We start from the raw sequence: 18,229 nt of genomic DNA, 5'->3' as shown, positions 1-18,229 counted from the left end.
CCTCAGCAAAAGTCAGAAAACAAAGTTACTCACCATTTGCCATCTGTATATATTTAGGATGAGAACCTGCATTACTATGCTGAAATCTGCTCAGTGTTTTCAAAAAATACTCGTAACTGGTCCAGTTCTAGGAGAAGATGGATTAGAGTCCTGGATTCCAAGCTGGCAAACACACTTGCCCTACTGCCCCTCATGCAAGTGCCTCAGCTCCAGAGAGTCACTTTCCTTTTTACATAAAAATTCCCACTGACATGTAACAAGAATTTCCCTTTTCACTAGGCAAGTTCCTGGACCATTCATCTGAGCTGCCTAAAGCGCTCTCTACAGGTGCTTCATTACTGTCTGGGATTTCATTTCGTGCATTTAAAATTTAACACCTTAATTTGCAGAACTGTGTATCTTTCTGGATTCTTCTCTTCCGTTTTTTTTGTGGGAGCTAGAATATGAAGTGTAAGAAACAAAGCAAACTGGGAGGTAGTTTTACCATCATCTGCCCAGAGCTGTAGGGCTCCATTTCGCCTTCTGTCACAGACATGCTACCTCAGGTGATATAAGTCACCTCATGCAGATTAAGAACTGTGTTCCTAATGTGCATCCTGGGAATATCACTGAAAGAAATGCTGGGCATTCACTGTTCCATCCAAACTTGAGCATTTTACATATTTGAAACATGTACATTGCCTAATGTGAACAGCTGCCCCTTCTGCCTCTCCAAAATAGCTACTGTTCAGTATTTCAAGTCTGTAGGTTTGTGGCTTACTGACTTGTAGCTACTATTGGTAGCTCCCCTGCCTACAAAGACAAAATACAGTCAGCCCCCACCTCAGAGGGGGCACAGTTAATTACAGATTCACTACGTGGGGTTTCACTTTTCAGTGACAGGTTTTACATGATTAAATAATACTGTCCTCAGAGCTGCATAGCGTGACACAAACAATGCACAGAGCCAAACTGCAGCTCTGAAGGAGAAAACAACACTTAAGACTTGCTTATGAAGTTAGCAGCATTCACCACATGGCTTAGAAAAAAATAATTACTAACTTCATGATCAAATAATTAAAGACTGCACTTCACTGCACATGTACCAGGACGGGAAATTCAGTTTACATGGGTAACCATCCCTTTGGTATTAGATGTTGCTTTCATAACCTTATAAATAAAGGATCACTTAAGTTAGAGTTTATGTACATTACACATACAAAAGAACTACAGCAGTACTGAATGAAACAGGAATGGCTGCTAACTTGCAAGAAAATGTATCATTTCTGTACTACTATTATGTAAATATCACATGTGAAAGAAATCCAAACTCACATCTCTCATCATTTTCACTGCTTCCCTGGTCCTTCCCAGCTTCCTCGCACACATTGCCAGTCTTCTTTTAATATATACTAACACGTTGGTGTCCCTTCCTGTATAAGAGGAAAAAGAAACAGCATTAAGATAAAACAAAGGTTCATTTAGTATTCCAACACAAAAAGAAACACAGTTTACTTTCAATTTTTTTCTTAATCACTACCATCAAGCCTTTCACAAGAATTTTAATAAAATGTTAACAAATTCTAAAGATTTAGATGTGGCATAATAGCACTGAAATCAGTGGAAATAATCCAGATATACAGTGGTATAAATAAGTACTCTTGGGTTGGCCTTGTGCTGGTGAAATATAAGCAGATCTGAAAGTACAGTTATGTACATGCTGGTCAGCAAGAAGTATTAGAGCAAGTCTCCATCCTCCGAACAATCTTTTTCTTAATGATTAGAAGAAAAGATACTCTGAACTTTCTGTTTACAACTTTTACTCATTACCCAATTATCATCTTCAAATTCTTCACACCACTAATTAGAGATGGCACATTAACATATTTTTGATATGATTGTCCTGTGTGCCAGAAGATTCCCTAACAGCAAAAGTGACAGAAACTAAACAGCAGCTTTAATTATTCTCTTGGAGAATTCTTACTCCTTTCACTTCTCATTCGCTTCGAATGCGAACTCTTAAAATACTTCTGGACCAACAGGAAATGAGTGGGCAGATAATCATCTATAAAATTACTGAATCATGAAAATGCAAGACACCTGCTACAAATTATCTTTGTGTATAGCATGTGGTCTGTGAAGATTTTTAGCCTATTCCTAACATTTTCAAGCCTTTCATAACAAGAACAACATGTGTGCTGAAAACATTCCAAGTACCTACAAATGGTTTTAAAACTGTGATTAAAATTTTCAAATAGATTAAGCAGCAGGTCAAAAGGATTTACTTTAGAGGAAGAAATAAAAAAGGAGAGAAGAATTTCTTTAGCTGTATTCTATAATATCTAATTCCTTATCTCTTTATTGATTCCTATATATTTAATACAGAATTTATTAGTTACATCTGTTTCAACATATTTATGTAGTGTGCTGTGCTATGTGGTATACATTTCAGTTTAAGCTTCTTTTCAGGATTTTGAGCAGGAATGGTCAAAAGGCATCTACTTACTATGAAAGCAAGATAATTTTCTGTGCCAAAATTCTGAGGTTGTTAATGACTTGGGATGCCTAACATGAGTAACCTAAAAAATAAAATTGACCTTGCTTTCTATAAGCTACCACCTTTTGAAAGAGAACAAGTTGGGTACTCAAAGTCTTAATGTCATTATTTACTCTTTCTGGTCTAACAAAATATTATGCGAAGGAAGTGGAACACCTGAATAAACAGTAACATAGAACAATATTTTGTTGTGCAAGAGATTACAGTGTATTTCACTTTTAAAAGATGAAATGCCTACTCTTCATCCCAGAATTAACTCTGAAGACCAGAAATGGAATGCAAGACTTCTCAGAACCATGATACTGCAACACATGTCCTTCCTCCACTGTCCCTCCTCTCCACCTTTGCAAACCATGCAGAAGTCAAGCACATAATCAAAAGAATTCTACACGAAGCCCCTGTGTCCAAGGCAACACCAGAGGCTGAAGATTCTCTAATTTCTGTGGGTGCACACTGACATTTCAAAGGGGAGACCGAGCAGTACAGAACAGTGGGATCACGTAGCTGCTCCTGAAGCCACTCCTGATGACCTGGTCAGAGCTGGCAGTCACTTTTCAGCCTCCCTGCTCTGTGACAATGCACTGAGTTCTGTCATTCAATGGGTTACTCCTCTGCTGCAGTACTGAAGGTTCAGGGTGTCAAATCTGAGGATGACAGTAGCCACCTAGCACACACAGGTTACAGAAATACCATACTTGTATCTGCCTGCACAAACTTTCCGAGGTTACCTTGGACAAAAATGTGACATTGCTTACTAACTACTTATCATGTACTTTTCATAGCATTGTTGCACTCAGGATGGAGTGTTCAAATTAAGGTTTCACAGACATCCAAAAGCCTGCCAGAGCCCAAGAATTGCTTCAAGGACTCAGCTGCTCTATGTTTTTACTTTCATCAAAAATGAACAAATCATCGTAAATATGATTTTACAATGAACAAGTGTTTAAAATACTACCCCCAAGCTTTATGAAACCTTGGGTTTTCAGGTATGGACTTGCAAACACTTTTGAAACCAGGGATCACAGACAATTTTACTATGTACAATTTTTATCAGTGATCTTGAAATTATGTAAGATAGCCAGAAGCCGTGAAATCAGGTCCTGAAAAACCTGAAGATGCCAAAAGTATGCTAGTGCTTGTATTTATGTAATTAATTTGTGTTATTTTTGCCTCAAGTATCCACTGTAGTCTAGAAACAACCTTGACTGTTTGCTTTATTATCTTTTTGGTCATTTACTTTCAGTCAATGTATTTTCTTAGATTTAAGGAGTATCTAATAAATAGCACTGTAGATAAATCTGCTTATTAAAAAATTTTTAAAAAGTAATAAAAATCTAGACTTTCATTTAAAGCACTTTATTATTCCAGTTGTTAAATTTGATGTTTCTGTGACCTTTCTTAATAAATGCAACTAACTTCAATGTCCCACTGGTTAATTGTCTCATTAACTTTTACACAGAACAACACAGTGTAAGCATTTACCCCCAGAGCTGATAAAAGCAGGCCAAGCATCACTTCACTCCTGTTTCCACCATTCTATACTGCCTTTTCACATCATGAGCCCAGGTTTGCAAAATGGCTAAAGGCAACTTTCTTAAACAGTGTTCAGTTTTTTCTGAATGTCACATCTCTTTGGCTCTGATACCTTCCCTTTCTATTAAGTAAATGCTTAAGTATTTTCTGCCATGAAAAAATAAAGGCACATCTGTAATCTGAGCATTGACAGCTCAGCAACAGAATCAAGCAAAAACACTAAAACAGAACAGTCTGGCTCTAGGGCCATATTCCAGCCAATGTCAAACTCTGAGTGCATAATTCTTACAGGGAAAACAAAATAAAACCCAAACCCCTTTGGAAGTTTTCTCCCTCCTAAAAAACGTACTGTGTTGGGCTTCATACTGGGCACCATGGTGCTGTAGCTGCTGACTGCGCCTGTAACAGCCCTCTCCAGCTTTCAGAGCCTGCTTGAACAGCTTCTCTGCTTCTACAATTGTTGTAGCTTCCTCTTCAGCTAAGAGAATATAAGCAGTAGCACACCTGCAAAAATACCAGAGGAAAAAACATAAGAAAGGTATGTGAAGTAAAAACTATATGAAGACATGCAGACTGGCAATGATGTACTAAATACAGAGGCAAGGAAATTCTGTCCATTCTGATGAATAAATATTCTGTCGACAACAGCAAGACTCATTTTTAGCTACTGTATCACTCAGCCCTTAAGTACCCCTACAGACAACTGTCCCAGAAAGTAAAGCACTGTCTCGCTAAGCCCACATCTCTAGAACTCCTGGAAATCAAGACTAGTTGTATGCACTATTATTTTAACATAAACCACATCCCTTACTGTAATGAGATGAAAAGAATCAACAGAACTGTAACACTTGCCATATAAAAAGAGCAGATTATAAATGTAATTGTAAAGATAAAACAACAACAACAAAGCAAGCCCAAGCCAGACCATGGAAAAACCAAAACAGCAATGTGCCCTTGCAGCACAGCTGCACTGAAGTGTTTCCAGCAGGTTAGGGAGGTGATCCTTCCCCTCTAGTCTGCCCTGATGAGGCCACATGTGGGTGTGCTGTGTCCACTTCTGGGCTCCCCAGTACAAAGGGGACATGGACAAACTGCAGAGAGTCCAATGAAGGGCCATGAAGGTGTTTAGGGACTGGGGCATCTCATGTAGGAGAAAAGGTTGAGACACCTAGGACTGTTTAGTCTGGCGAAGAAAAGGCTTTGGGGGAATTTGTCAAAGTTTGTAAATACCTGCAGTGAGGGGGCAAAGAGGAAAGTGCTAGGCTCTTTTTAATGGTTCACAGTGACAGAGGCGATGGGCACAAAATGAGACACAGAAAGTTCCCCCTGAACCTCAGAAACACTTTTTTTTACTGTAAAGGTCACTGAGCACAGGCACAAGCTGTCCAAGGAAGTGGTCAAGTCTTTCTGCTTGGAGTCATTCCAAAGCTTGCTGGACATGATCCTGCATTGTAGGTGGCCCTGTTTGAAAGGAGGGGTTGGATCTGACCTCCAGAGATCCCTGCTAACCTCAACCATTCTGTAATTCTGTGAAATGTGAGTAGAACGGGCTTATCTCATTTTCCCTCTTATGCTGCATGTTAAATCACAATACAAGAAGAAACAATTCTTTCTCTTCTTCTGATGAAACACATGAAGGACAATCTGTAAAGCACCAGTCTATGGAATTCTAGAATGCAGCTATCGCAGTTCAGCAACCTAAAGGATTCCCTTTATGCATGTTAGCAACATTTATACAGTTTTCCATACCAGTAAACCATCACAGCACTGAGTTTATAGTGGGATCTCAAAATACTACACTTCTCATTGAAAAAAGTAAGTAGGACTGAAGACCTCAGTAAGACTCAAGGACCAAAAGTCACAGCAAATTACATCATGTTTTCTCATACTATGAAATGAGTATTTCAGAATGTGTTTATGAGTCTCTTCCTTCTTGCTTCTGTTCTTGACGACTGAGAAATCCAAAAGGGAATTCTCCATCCTGTAAATGCGTATTTCATATGCTCATCAGGAGGTAACTTAATTACCATTTTTCTATGCTGTTCCAAAGCCTGCTGACATCAATGGGAAGACTCCCATTGTCATCACTACCCTAAGGATCCTATGGGTAGCTAGCACAACATGTAGCTCTGCTGTTTTCCTTCTGTTGTAGGTTTTCGTTAGACAGGCCTGTAATCACGGTTAAAAACTACTATAGCAAACCCCCGACCTTAAAATATCATCAAATACATTTTTAAAAGACAGGAAATAATTGTTAATGTTGTTGTCACTCACTCATTTAATTCCAAAGCTTCATGTGCTGCAGAAATTCGGGCTTGAGGGTTTCTCTCTCTCCAAGCTTTTTGCATTACTATTCAATAAACAAAGGAGAAGAGAGAAATATCAATTACAGGATTAACAAGAAGAATCTACTGCACTGTAACAACAGAATTTATTGATCTCAGCCTAACTCACTACAGAGCATTTCCTATGGCTCAGCAATCATTCAAAATGATACATAACAAATAGGAGCATTTGTACTAAATACTCAGTGCTTTTTCTTCTTTCATTTAATTAAACTTTTTTCCAGGAGAAAGTCTGCCTGAGATTAGGCTGCCTGCACTGCCAAGTATAGAGGTGACAAGCAGCTACTTCCTCTTGGTGTAGTAGATTCCACCAGGAACAAAAAAATAAAGTGATAGCTGGGATTCTTATTCTAGCTCCTTATTGTGCTGTTGCCTTGTGTGAATGCTAAATGTAAACACCTTCCAGGCTAATATTACCACCTCATAATTACACCACTGAGTTCAGAGAATAGGATTCGTGTTTATCATGTGTCAAAAACCACAGTATGCTCTTCTACATAACTATGCCTGCAGAATGGAGCATCCAATTCATAGTATCTCTCACTTCCTAAGAGAAGGATTTATCTCTTCAGAGGCAAATTCTCATGGCTGAAATCACTGTTGTACATTTTCAATAGAATCAAAGTCTGCATGTGGGCTTCACAGTACAGGCTTAACACAACTAAAGCTGCTTATACAAATTCAGTTTCAAATGTGCTGTTCCAAATTTCTAAAGACCTTCTAACTATATCAGGGAATGAAACACAGGTCTCAAATTTTACATCAGCTCTGTCTCTTCTGTCATTACCTTCATAATGTAACTCAACCCACTACACTGCAACTGGAGGCAAATTAAGGTATATATGTTTGAAGCAACTGCAAGAAAGAGGAGGAAAAGAACAAGCCTTTACACTTTTAAATGGTACTTTGAATGACTACAGCAACACAGCAATATAAATTAGATCATCTACATATATAGACACTTGTTCAGACCTAGAATTTTATAAATTCAACAACAATGGTTTCTCAGCACGAACAAACTTTTGCCTTTTCTTATCTACACAAAAAACTAATGTCTCACTGCATTTTTCTTGCATCAGTTTAAATCAGCCATTATTCTCCTGGCAAAAGCATTTGTTCACAAGGTCCCTTACTAGCATCTGCAGGCCGTAGATGATCCGTGTCACACGTGAAGAATGTCTGATGGTCCTGTGCCGAAAGATTCATATCGTAGTAAGTCAGAGGTTCTCTTCCTGTGACCCACGTATACCTGCAAACACGCCAACAGGGAGACACTTTGGTTAAGGAGGTCACGCCTAGCAAAACTAACCCAGAGAAGAATCCTAGACCCTTGAGATGGGCCTGGCCAAGTAAGGCCAACCTTCTAACCAATACACACTGCATTTCACTGTACTGTGATGGAGCAATGGTAGCTAACGAGGATGGTGAAAAGGACACACTGAGACTTGGTAACACATATATTCAAACATTAGCACTCCATGAAACCTATATGCAATGCATTAGGGTTTTTGCTATAATGGATTTGAAGGGAATTACTGCATTGACACCAGGTACAACACACTTAGGTTACTCCATCTTTTTTATAAGGTTGACATACCCGGAGAAATAATGAATATTAGAGAAATAATAAAGTGCATCAGCATGAATTTAAATTCCTTTTAATTCAGAAATGTTCTATGAATTACAGAAAAACCCGATATGAGTGCATGTATCAACAGTTGATTTTGATTTTTCATCTCTTAAGTTAGATTAATGGAAAAGTACAGTGAAGCTCCTTAAGCCAGTACTGTGCCTGAAAACTGTAATTTTGCAGCACCTACCGATTATATTCAGCTCCTCTGAAGAGATTTAAAGGATTTCGCCAGACTTTGCATTCTGTAAGAAGCAGACACACACATAAGGCATCTCTCCCAAATTACAACAGTACTTGAGGTTTATAAAAAACATCAGTTACCACACAATGAGCCTTACCAAATAGCTTATTGTTTTATAGGTGCAAATGCAAAACCCCATCAAGAGCACTGAGATGAAGGTAATCAGACAGTTCTTTCTTAAATAATAATTTAATTATAAATTAGTGTCAACAAATGCAATCATTCCAGACAAATAATCACTAACAAAGCCCCAAATACCACATCAAAAGATAATACTGATTAGTTCCAGGACTCACATTTACCATAATGCAGAACTGAAGAGGGATCACACTGGGTTATTGCACTGAAAAACAGCAATTAACTCGGTCCCTATGGACTTGTTATTTTTCCAGAAAAACATCACTGTCCAGTTAATGCTGCAAATCACTGCGAATCTCAGCTACAGTTGCCAAACTTAATTCCTCCTTATTTTGTGAAGTAAAAATCCATGGAAACATCTGCTGACCTTACTTAAGATAAAAGCAGATGCTGAAATTGACTGGCAGAGAAAAGTTGATTGCATTGCATAGGTTTTAGAATATTGAAATCATTTAATAAATTTCTCTCTGGGGAAAATTGTGAGTTTTTCACACTACAAGACGTAAGAGATATGGAAATCAACAATGTAATTTCAAGCAAAAATTAAAAAATATATCATCAAATTGTGCAGCCTTTGAAACAGTGAGGTCTTGATTCTGGCTTTTCCTTTAATTTAACACCTGATTTATTCTCTTAATTTCAACAAAGACAATTCACTCCAGTGAAGGAGAGACCAGAATAAACCTCACTATTTGCACAAAGACTCACTGAGAGGCAGCATGTCACTCCATCTCAGATCTGCTACTGGATGACCCCTGACATGGTGCTCTGCAAAAACTCAGCTGCAGTACTGGCCCTCCAGATTTCACAGGGTGCTTTCCACTAAAAATGTTAACCAGCACATTTGTTCCTACGAATTTTTGTGACATCATTTCTAAAGAGATCAAACCAACAGTTTTCTGGTAGAATATTGAGTCAGAAGGGCATCTTTATGGTAACAACAAGCCTGTTCCCTTTGTGCCTGCTCCATTAGAAAAAGAAGTACTGAACAGCAAGTCCTCCACTTTTCTCATGGACATAGCTCCCACATCTGAGCATGGGGCTACAGTGGCATGGACAGAAAGCATTTTACATAAATTATTTGCAGTAACAGAAGGACACCCTCAGCAACACAGAAACTAGTCCAATGGAACAGGAGGTGGGCCCTCAGTTTGCTGCGTTCCCCCAGCAAGTGCATGGAACAGGCACAGGAACAGGCAGACTTTAGGGAAGAGTGTATGTAGTCGTGCATTTCTGTACCCGAGCAGGTGTTTCTATATAAGGAAGTGAAGCTAGAATTTTCTATGGCCTGCTCGCTGTAATTGGCTTGGTCCCAACACAGACACAGTGATAGGACTGTAGAAGTGCACCTCAAAGTCTAGTGTCCCTCTCATTGGGCCAAGAGCCAAAAAAGCCCACCTAGACCATCGAGTACTAAAGGGCCTGCATAAGAGTACACGAGGCTTTTTGGGAGTGCCTTAGCCTGTGTAACTGTGCTTGGTACACTGTGCTCGGCTTATCTCTTTTCATTTTGTAACGTTTATTATTTTGCTGTTATTAAAACTTTATTTTACAAAGCATATCCTGGGAAGCCGTCTCGCTATTTTATTAAGCCATTTCTCCGCTGGCTGGACCCTCGGAGTTATCGGGAGAAATCTCGATAAATGGCGCCCGAACAGGGACCCTACATTAGGGTAACTGAATCGAAGTTTGCTGACAAAGCCCTCACGTTCAGCTACGCCATTTTGCTCTTGGTTTCGTTTTTTTAAAAGCGAGCTCGTGGTGGTTTTTTTGGTCGTGAAAATAAAACCACATTTTTGGGTCAAAAAGGCTGAGAGGGAGCCTTTTGACTGAACCCCTATACCGGTGAGAGGGGGTCTTTGCCGGACACCGATTCTGGTACAAGGTGGATTACTCTTTAGAAGAGAGAAGCTGCAGTCTAGCAGAGCTGGAGACAGAGAACAGCTAATCACCGAGTGACCTGAGAGAGTCGGAGACAACCAAGAGCTGTCGGGAGATCACAAGAGCCATTCTGGTGAGTGACAATGGGGACCCGGCAATCCGTAGAACAGCGAGACACCTTTTGTTATTTTAATTATAAACTGACTATTCAAGACTATAAGTTTGAGAAGAAAGAACTTAAAAAACTTGTGAAATGGGTCTATAAGAAGTATCCAGACACTAATACAGCTGAAACAGTAACAGTAGAATTTTAGGACAAAATAAGATTGAAGTTGTATAATTCAAAGAAAAAATCTGTGTTAAAATTAAGACCCATCTTTAAAACTGTGTTAGACTTTGTAACAGAAGAAAGCGAAAGGCTCAGCAGTGAAAAAACACTTGAAACTGCAGAAAGAGAAACCTTGAGAAAAGCCTCTAAAAGCAACCATAAAAAAGGAGCCCAGAAAGTAAAATGCAAAAAGGCTCCTGCTCACCTTAGACATGAAGATAAAAATCCAAGTTCTGATGCCCCAAGTCCCAGAAAAAACCGGTTTGATTTACTCCCGAGGAGAAGGCACGGGGCAGCTCAAAGCCCTCCCCCGAGCCGTCCTCAGACCCCCGGAGTGGGACCTGTGCCAGCCGTGGCCAAGCAGGCAAAGGTTCCATTCCAACCGCCCTCCCCACCCCCTCAGTCACCCAGTACGAGATTCGGGCGATCCCGGTCCGTTAATTTTGAGCGCGCGAGTTTTGAACAAAGCCCTGAAAGCGCGGGCTCACAGAACAATGAAAAACGTGGAATTCTCCCCATCTCTGAGGCAGAAACTTTAGCTCCACGTGGGCGGGCTCAGTACAGCCCGACGCTGCGGCACGCCCCATCTGATGTGTCGCTCAGCTCCTCCCACTCCAGCACGGGAGGCTCCCCCTCCATGGGCGGTCCCAAGCCTCGGGCACCGCCCCGGGTTGCCACCCACAGCCTGGACAGACACGCCCTGGCTGTGACGAGCGTGGGAACCGGATGTGACATCCCGGAACTTGCCCTCCCCAAGATGGCGGCGCCCATGCCGGAGAAATGTAAACAAACTCCGATGAAAAATCAGAAAGTTTCCCACACGTCCTGCAGTTTCTCTGATGATTCAGAGGATTCATCAGCCAGCATAGATCCCTGGCACAAGATAAGGAAAGAAACCAGCACCCCAGAGCCAGCCCGGCTCTGGCGACAAGAGACCAAAACAAAACAAAAACAAGGACAGAGCAAGACTGAAGCAGTGAAAGTTTATCATCGTCTAAAACCCTCCAAGAAAACAGAACAGAGACAGCTAACAGTTCAATTCCAGCAGCCAAGATACAAAGTAGACTTCGTCCAAAAGAAGACTGTCATGAAAACCACCACAAGAATCCACCAAAGCAGCAGGCTCAAAATACCTTAAAACCCTGACCTATTCTTTTATTTTGCAGTTTTAACAAGAAACCCAGAACTTTGTAAGTTAATTTTTTCATTAAGATCTGAAAAAGACTACCAAGTAATTCCAAAACAAAAGGTTTTTCTTTTCTGTTTTGTCAATTAAGCAAGAAGATTGTAATAACTTGCCCAAAAAATTCATATTCCAAACTAATTATAAAAGCGAATTCCTAAATAATTTTTCCTTTACAGGAAAAGATTCTGCAAAAATATTTTGCTTGCTCGTATCTTTAATTGAAATAGTTAATTCAAAATTCAAAAGTTTTTAAAAAATAGCCCTTATAAATGTTACAAAAAAAATTATTAAATTCATCTCTATAATTAAATTGAAAACCTTTCAAAATTCATACTCCTCTAAAAACAATTCGTTTTATAAATAAGTCAAGAAAATCTAAAATCTCATAACCATGTAGTAAAATCCTAACACCAAAAAATAAAAATAAGATTTTAAGAAAGTCTAAAAACTATATCTCAAAACCAAAAAAGAACAACTGTCTACATGTTTTTCAAAGTTCATATTTTATGTTTACAAATTTTTATGTTGCAAGTTTGGTAGAGGGAACAGAGACCTCTCAAGAAAAAGTTCTAATCAATTGTAAAATTCACATTAAAATACTAATCTTTTTCCTTTTTTCTCAACAGCAACTGTATTGTGTCACATGTTAAAGCAAACACTAAACTCCTAAGTTTTATAGCAAATAGCAAGGTAACAGCAAACTTTTAACCATACATCAAAATACATCAGCTCTTGTAAAAAGTGTCGCATATATCTCAAAGTCAAATTAAGACAATTGTGCAACCATGCCCAAACTACCAAACACTAACTACACCATCAATAGCAGCAAAAGTTAACCCTCAAAATTAAAAACAAGTATCATGCAATATCAACCATTTAAACAATTCAAACAAATTCACTTGTCAAACCACACACTTTTTAAAGTATGTTCTACCTCAACACATAAAGGAGAAAAAGACCAAAAAAAAAAAAAAAAAACCAATTAAAACATCTCTTGTAAACATTTCTCATTCCTAAATGTCCAGTTCTTAAAATTACAGAAGTTTTTCAACATATCAAATTTACCACATATTATAACTAATTCATTCAAAAGCCAATCTATTGTTAAAAAGTACACAAATAGCTAAAAATGCTCTTTAAAAGATAAAAATGGGAAAGGGCGTAGTGCTTTCTATTATAGAAAGGTTGAACAAAGTTATATATATGTTTTTTAATCTCTCATATTCATAAAATTTCTGAAAACAAGACAAATTTTAGAGCCTGTCCTTTATGGCAGGGAGAGAGGTTTTGTTTGTCTCCACAAGTACAGACTCTAAGAAAGATCCCTGCAAAGAATGTGAAGCCGCAATTACAGCAGATAAAAGAGCAGCAGAGCACACCTGAAGAAGAACACACCAAAGACACTAGATGACCCCGGATGGTAGCTTCAAGAGGACTTCTGCATTTTGACACAGCCCAGCACTATAGACACTGAAATACGTTTGAAGCAGAAACTTAAGTTTTATAAAAGTTGCACTGTTAAAATTTTTGAAGTTATTATTGTCATGTCAAAATTGTTCGTTGTTGTATGTTAAAAGTTATTATCAAATCTTTATGCAAAAGAAAAAGAAAATATAGTTCACTAGAAAAAATCTCCCCAAACAAAAAGTAAAATAAAATTCATATGTAATTTGAGACTAAATATTAAATTTAAAAGATTGGCTAATAAAAAGAAAGTACCAAATTTAAAATTTTGTAATCCATAAAACTACAGCTTAACTATAAACCAAATTGTTAAATAACAATAAGTTATTGACACAATCACAATTATGAACAAAAGTGAGAATTTTTTCAAAGTAACTATTTCTCTTTTTTTTTTCTTTTTTTAATATGATTTTACAGGGTGAGATGTAGTCGTGCATTTCTGTACCCGAGCAGGTGTTTCCATATAAGGAAGTGAAGCTAGAATTTTCTATGGCCTGCTCGCTGTAATTGGCTTGGTCCCAACACAGACACAGTGATAGGACTGTAGAAGTGCACCTCAAAGTCTAGTGTCCCTCTCATTGGGCCAAGAGCCAAAAAAGCCCACCTAGACCATCGAGTACTAAAGGGCCTGCATAAGAGTACACGAGGCTTTTTGGGAGTGCCTTAGCCTGTGTAACTGTGCTTGGTACACTGTGCTCGGCTTATCTCTTTTCATTTTGTAACGTTTATTATTTTGCTGTTATTAAAACTTTATTTTACAAAGCATATCCTGGGAAGCCGTCTCGCTATTTTATTAAGCCATTTCTCCGCTGGCTGGACCCTCGGAGTTATCAGGAGAAATCTCGATAAGTGTATCTTTCAAATACCTATTTCAGCAGGCAGCTAATATTAGAAAGTTCCACTGGTTTACTCAGCAGAAGTGCTTGACTGACATTCAGCTGTGCTCTGTTTTGCAGCCAGAAGGTATGGCTGTTTGACAAGCTTCACTCTGACAGCTTTTACATAATATGACTTTCAAACCATTGTAAATATTGAATCAACAACAGACTCCTCAGTTCCAGAGGTGTAATTCAATGTGTTGACCTACTCTGTTTGCAACCAATGAGACTGGGTAACAACTATGTGATTTCAGTGACACTTTTGTTCATCTTATTTGAATTCAAGTGGTTACGTTTTATCCAAAGTATGCAAAATTTTGGCACTGTAGCAGGGAAAGGTTGACCTGAGGAACAAAAAAGGGGAGGTAAAGAAGGCCTTTTATTACCACCTTCACATCCTGGGGTTATTTTAGTCAAACATGGTTATTCCTTTTGTCTTTGCATCTGCTAACACCATGGCCTCAGTACATCATTTTCCTTACCTTTCGAAAGACAAAGGTATCAGCTGCAGCATTCTACATCAAACATCTACACAGGAACACATGGTGAGGCAAGAGAAAAAGCCATCTCCATCTTGTTGGAGAGCAAAAAAACTATTCCAATGTAAATGCACGGTAAACCAAAAAGGTTGCCTTTTCTGTTACATTACAAACCAGTAACATAACTATGTCTTTATTTTAATCTTCTAGAGACTGTTTCAATGATCACATTTGGAGCACTGATACCTTTCTGAAGACACAAATACCAGGCTGTCCATACAGACACACTGTCCAGAGACACCCAGAGTCCCAGCCCAGTGTCAATGCACGGAAAGCACACACACTCCTTGACTGTTTCTTTACATCAGAAAAGTCAAGGTGTTTGTGTGAACCTCAATAGTCAAAATGCTGTGCCTTCTGTTTTAAAATGACAGGAGTTATTTCAGAGGTGCTGAAGTGTGACTGAGCACACTGATGAGTGCACACAGGTGCTTCCAAGCCATCCCATGCCTTCTGCCAGTTCAATCTAATACCAAATCTAATACCCTGGACCACGCAGTGCTGCTATTCACAGCCTCTCTTCAGATGAGGATGACAACAGCTGAATTTGCTGTGCTATATGGAGGCTTCCTTACATAGACTTACTCAGTAAATAAAAAGGTTTAGTGAGGCCACCTTTATCATTTAAGCTCAGAGCTAATTTTCGTTTGCCTGTTTTCATGCACACTGAGGAGTAGGGATAAAAATTTGCCTGGTACAGACATAGGCAGCTCAGCTGCAGAACAATGTCTTTTCCGTAAATCAGTTTTTTTTCTTTTCACTCACTTTTCTTCACTTGTAAATTCTGATATATTCTAAAAACCTGCAGATGAAATAAATTTAATAAAACTCTAGTTGATTCTAGGGGCACATCCCTAATTAATTTCCAATATTAAGATTATGGCTTGTAAGCCAAGCTAGGACAGAGACAGATAAGCTTCTTACAGATGAGGAACACAAATCCAGATGCTTCTGCCCTAACTTTATTAGTATCTCCCACTCAAGCCAGAAGCAATAGCATATCAGCATTTTCATCACTCATGGGCTAAGTTTTCAATTCATTCTCCCCAGGCAGCTGAGTCACCCAAGTAGGGAGACAAATTCCGCTGCAGTTCCTTCAGTCCTTTCAGTGCTTGGGGGACTGATTCATTTCAGGCAGGCTGGCCTGTCTCTCAGAGGAACCATGGCCCAGGCAACCAGGCACCTGACTCAGAGTGCCTCAGGCTTGAATGACTTAGGGTCAGACACTTCACTCCTTGCACTCAAGCTTGTAGGAGCTGTGAATGCCTAGAAGCTTATAAAAATCAGGCCACAAACGCCTGAAATCATGCTTCCTAAAACTGGGGGACTTTTAAAAAAGCCTGACCATGTTAGGACTTGCCCAAAGTCACAGATAAATCTGTGGCAGTCAGAAACATAACAAGTCCTTAAAGCTGTTAGAAGTCACCATCCTTTCACTTACTAAGGTGAAATCCAAATGTTGTTTACTACTTACATTACTTACACTACTACATACTACTTACATTACCTAACAAAAAGTAATGCAAAACCAGATGAACATTTCTGACTTCTTTGTCTGATTGTTTTTTTTAACAACTTTGGTATTACTTACAACCTGCCTGTAGAGTCACAGAATCAGACAACTGGTTGAGTTGGAAGGGATTACAGTGGGTCACTTCACCCACTTTCCCTGCTCAAACAGGGTCATCCCAGAGCATTCAGCACAGGACTGCATTCCGATGGTGCTAGAAGACCTCCAGGGAGGGAGACTCCGCAGCCTCTCTGGGCAGCCTGTTCCAGTGCATGGTCACCTGCACAGTAAAGTTCTTCCTCATATTCAGGCGGAATATGAGGAATATTCCTGTGCAGCAGTTTCTGCCCCCTGCTTTTTGTCCTATTGCTCGGCATCACCGAGCTCCATCCCTTTGACAGCCTCTCTCCACACAGACATTGGTGAGGTCCCTTTCAGTTGTCTCTTCTCGAGGCTGAACGGGCCCAGCTCCCTCAGCCTTTCCTCCTAAGAGATGCTCCAGCCCCTTAATCACCTTTGCAGCCCCTCCGCTGGACAAAGGATACTGCAGGAAGGGCACATGCAATTTGGTAGGGTTTCCAGAACGAAAGCAGAAAACAAATGCATTAATAGTTTTTCAGCTTAAAGAAAACAGGCCGCGTGAATTGGGAAGGATGCAATCAGCAATTAAAGCGGTGGCTCTGCCCTTCCCCAGGCGGAGCAGGACGCCGGCGGCGGGCGCGGTGCCCTCACCTGAGACGCTCTGGCGGTTCGAGTCCGCGTCCCCGCCGGCGGCGCTGGCGGCGCTGGGCGCGCTGTTGTCCACCCCGCCCAGCAGGGGGCGCAGGTGGCTCACCGAGACCTGCTCGATGAAGGAGGTGCCGTACTTGCGGAAGTACCACCACTCGAAGATCTGCAAGGCACACACACGTCGTCAGCCCCCTCACGGCCCTCAGGGCCGCCCGCGCCCCGCCCTGCCCGCAGCCCGCTCCCCGCCCGCTCCCCGCCCCTCAGCGCCGCAGCCCCGGCGGGCCGCGGCCTCCTCCCCGCGCCGCCCGGGGGAGGCACCTGTCCGCGTCAGGCCCGCCCGAGCACACGGACATGTTAAATGTCACCCCAGTTTAGGTGGAAAAGGTCCAATCTTGTCAACGTAATTTTTAATTTGTTAAAAAACCCAAATAACCTCAAATTATTTCAGCTGCTAGGCCTCTCTCTTTAAATGGACTTTAGACCACCCTCGGCCCCGCAATCCCCCACGCGGCCCGGTATCAGCCAGGCCGATAGGACTCTGCAGTCAGGGGTGAACCCGCCTGGCCTTGCCTCAGCTCCCTCTGCAGTCCGGGGAATGGGACGAAAAGCAGATCTGCTTGTTTCCCTAGCAAATGCTTCCAAAGACACTCACTGAATTTAATTTTTAAGAAAATGTTAAAAATGCCAAACAAACTCCAGGGAGATGAATCCTGTTCCTTTTAGGATTTTTCCCCCTGGCTGAACTGTGTTTTATTTTGTTTGGCTGACTTGGGCTGACTCTGAATTAATTTTATTTTCAGGCATTTGGTTGAGCTAGCAAATCAGAAAAAATAATATTATTTACAGAGCTCTACTTGTAAAATAACTTCACAGCCTAAGAGAACACCTTGAAATTGAAATTATACCCATCAACATTTATCTGTGGTATTTTCACCAAAAAATGTATTAGTAAGAATACACATATTCCAGAAAACCACATAAACCTGGAAATGAAGACTATTTCATATAAATATGGAAAAGGTTTAGACGGTAAAAACTGTAAAGAAACACATGCTTATAATGAATGGATAAGTTGCACTTGAATTGTCACCCAAACATCTACATACCAAAAGCAAATTGAAGAAGTTTTGAGAAATTTGGCAGGACTTTTGTAATACTGATTGCACTAAAAATTTGGAACGAACAGCCTCTGCCCTTCGCATTTTCCTCAGTATCTCCATGTGTTACACCACTGCTGAAAGCTTTGATAAAATCTCTTCCTACCAGGCACAATCAACAGTAAGGGAAA

The 18,229-nt window shown here is 40.2% G+C and overlaps 1 protein-coding gene across 3 annotated transcripts in view; it reads right to left on the bottom strand.

Annotated features, from left to right (window-relative positions):
• The window catches only part of ST7 (suppression of tumorigenicity 7), a 142,003-nt gene that overhangs the window by 41,489 nt on the left and 82,285 nt on the right, over positions 1–18,229 (bottom strand). For all 3 annotated transcript variants that reach the window (XR_010080286.1, XM_063396720.1, XM_063396721.1), the window contains exons 3-8: positions 16,945–17,104; positions 8,235–8,289; positions 7,548–7,663; positions 6,344–6,419; positions 4,419–4,573; positions 1,315–1,412 (exon numbers count right to left, since the gene is read on the bottom strand). Coding sequence is in view for 2 of the 3 variants with exons in the window: in XM_063396720.1 (XP_063252790.1) it covers positions 1,315–1,412; positions 4,419–4,573; positions 6,344–6,419; positions 7,548–7,663; positions 8,235–8,289; positions 16,945–17,104 (660 nt within the window). In the remaining variant the exon portion in view is untranslated. The remainder of the gene's footprint in view (positions 1–1,314; positions 1,413–4,418; positions 4,574–6,343; positions 6,420–7,547; positions 7,664–8,234; positions 8,290–16,944; positions 17,105–18,229) is intronic.

Source organism: Prinia subflava, chromosome 4 (assembly GCF_021018805.1).
Source record: "Prinia subflava isolate CZ2003 ecotype Zambia chromosome 4, Cam_Psub_1.2, whole genome shotgun sequence".
Lineage (NCBI taxonomy): Eukaryota > Metazoa > Chordata > Aves > Passeriformes > Cisticolidae > Prinia > Prinia subflava.
This window is presented reverse-complemented; position numbering and strand designations above follow the sequence as displayed.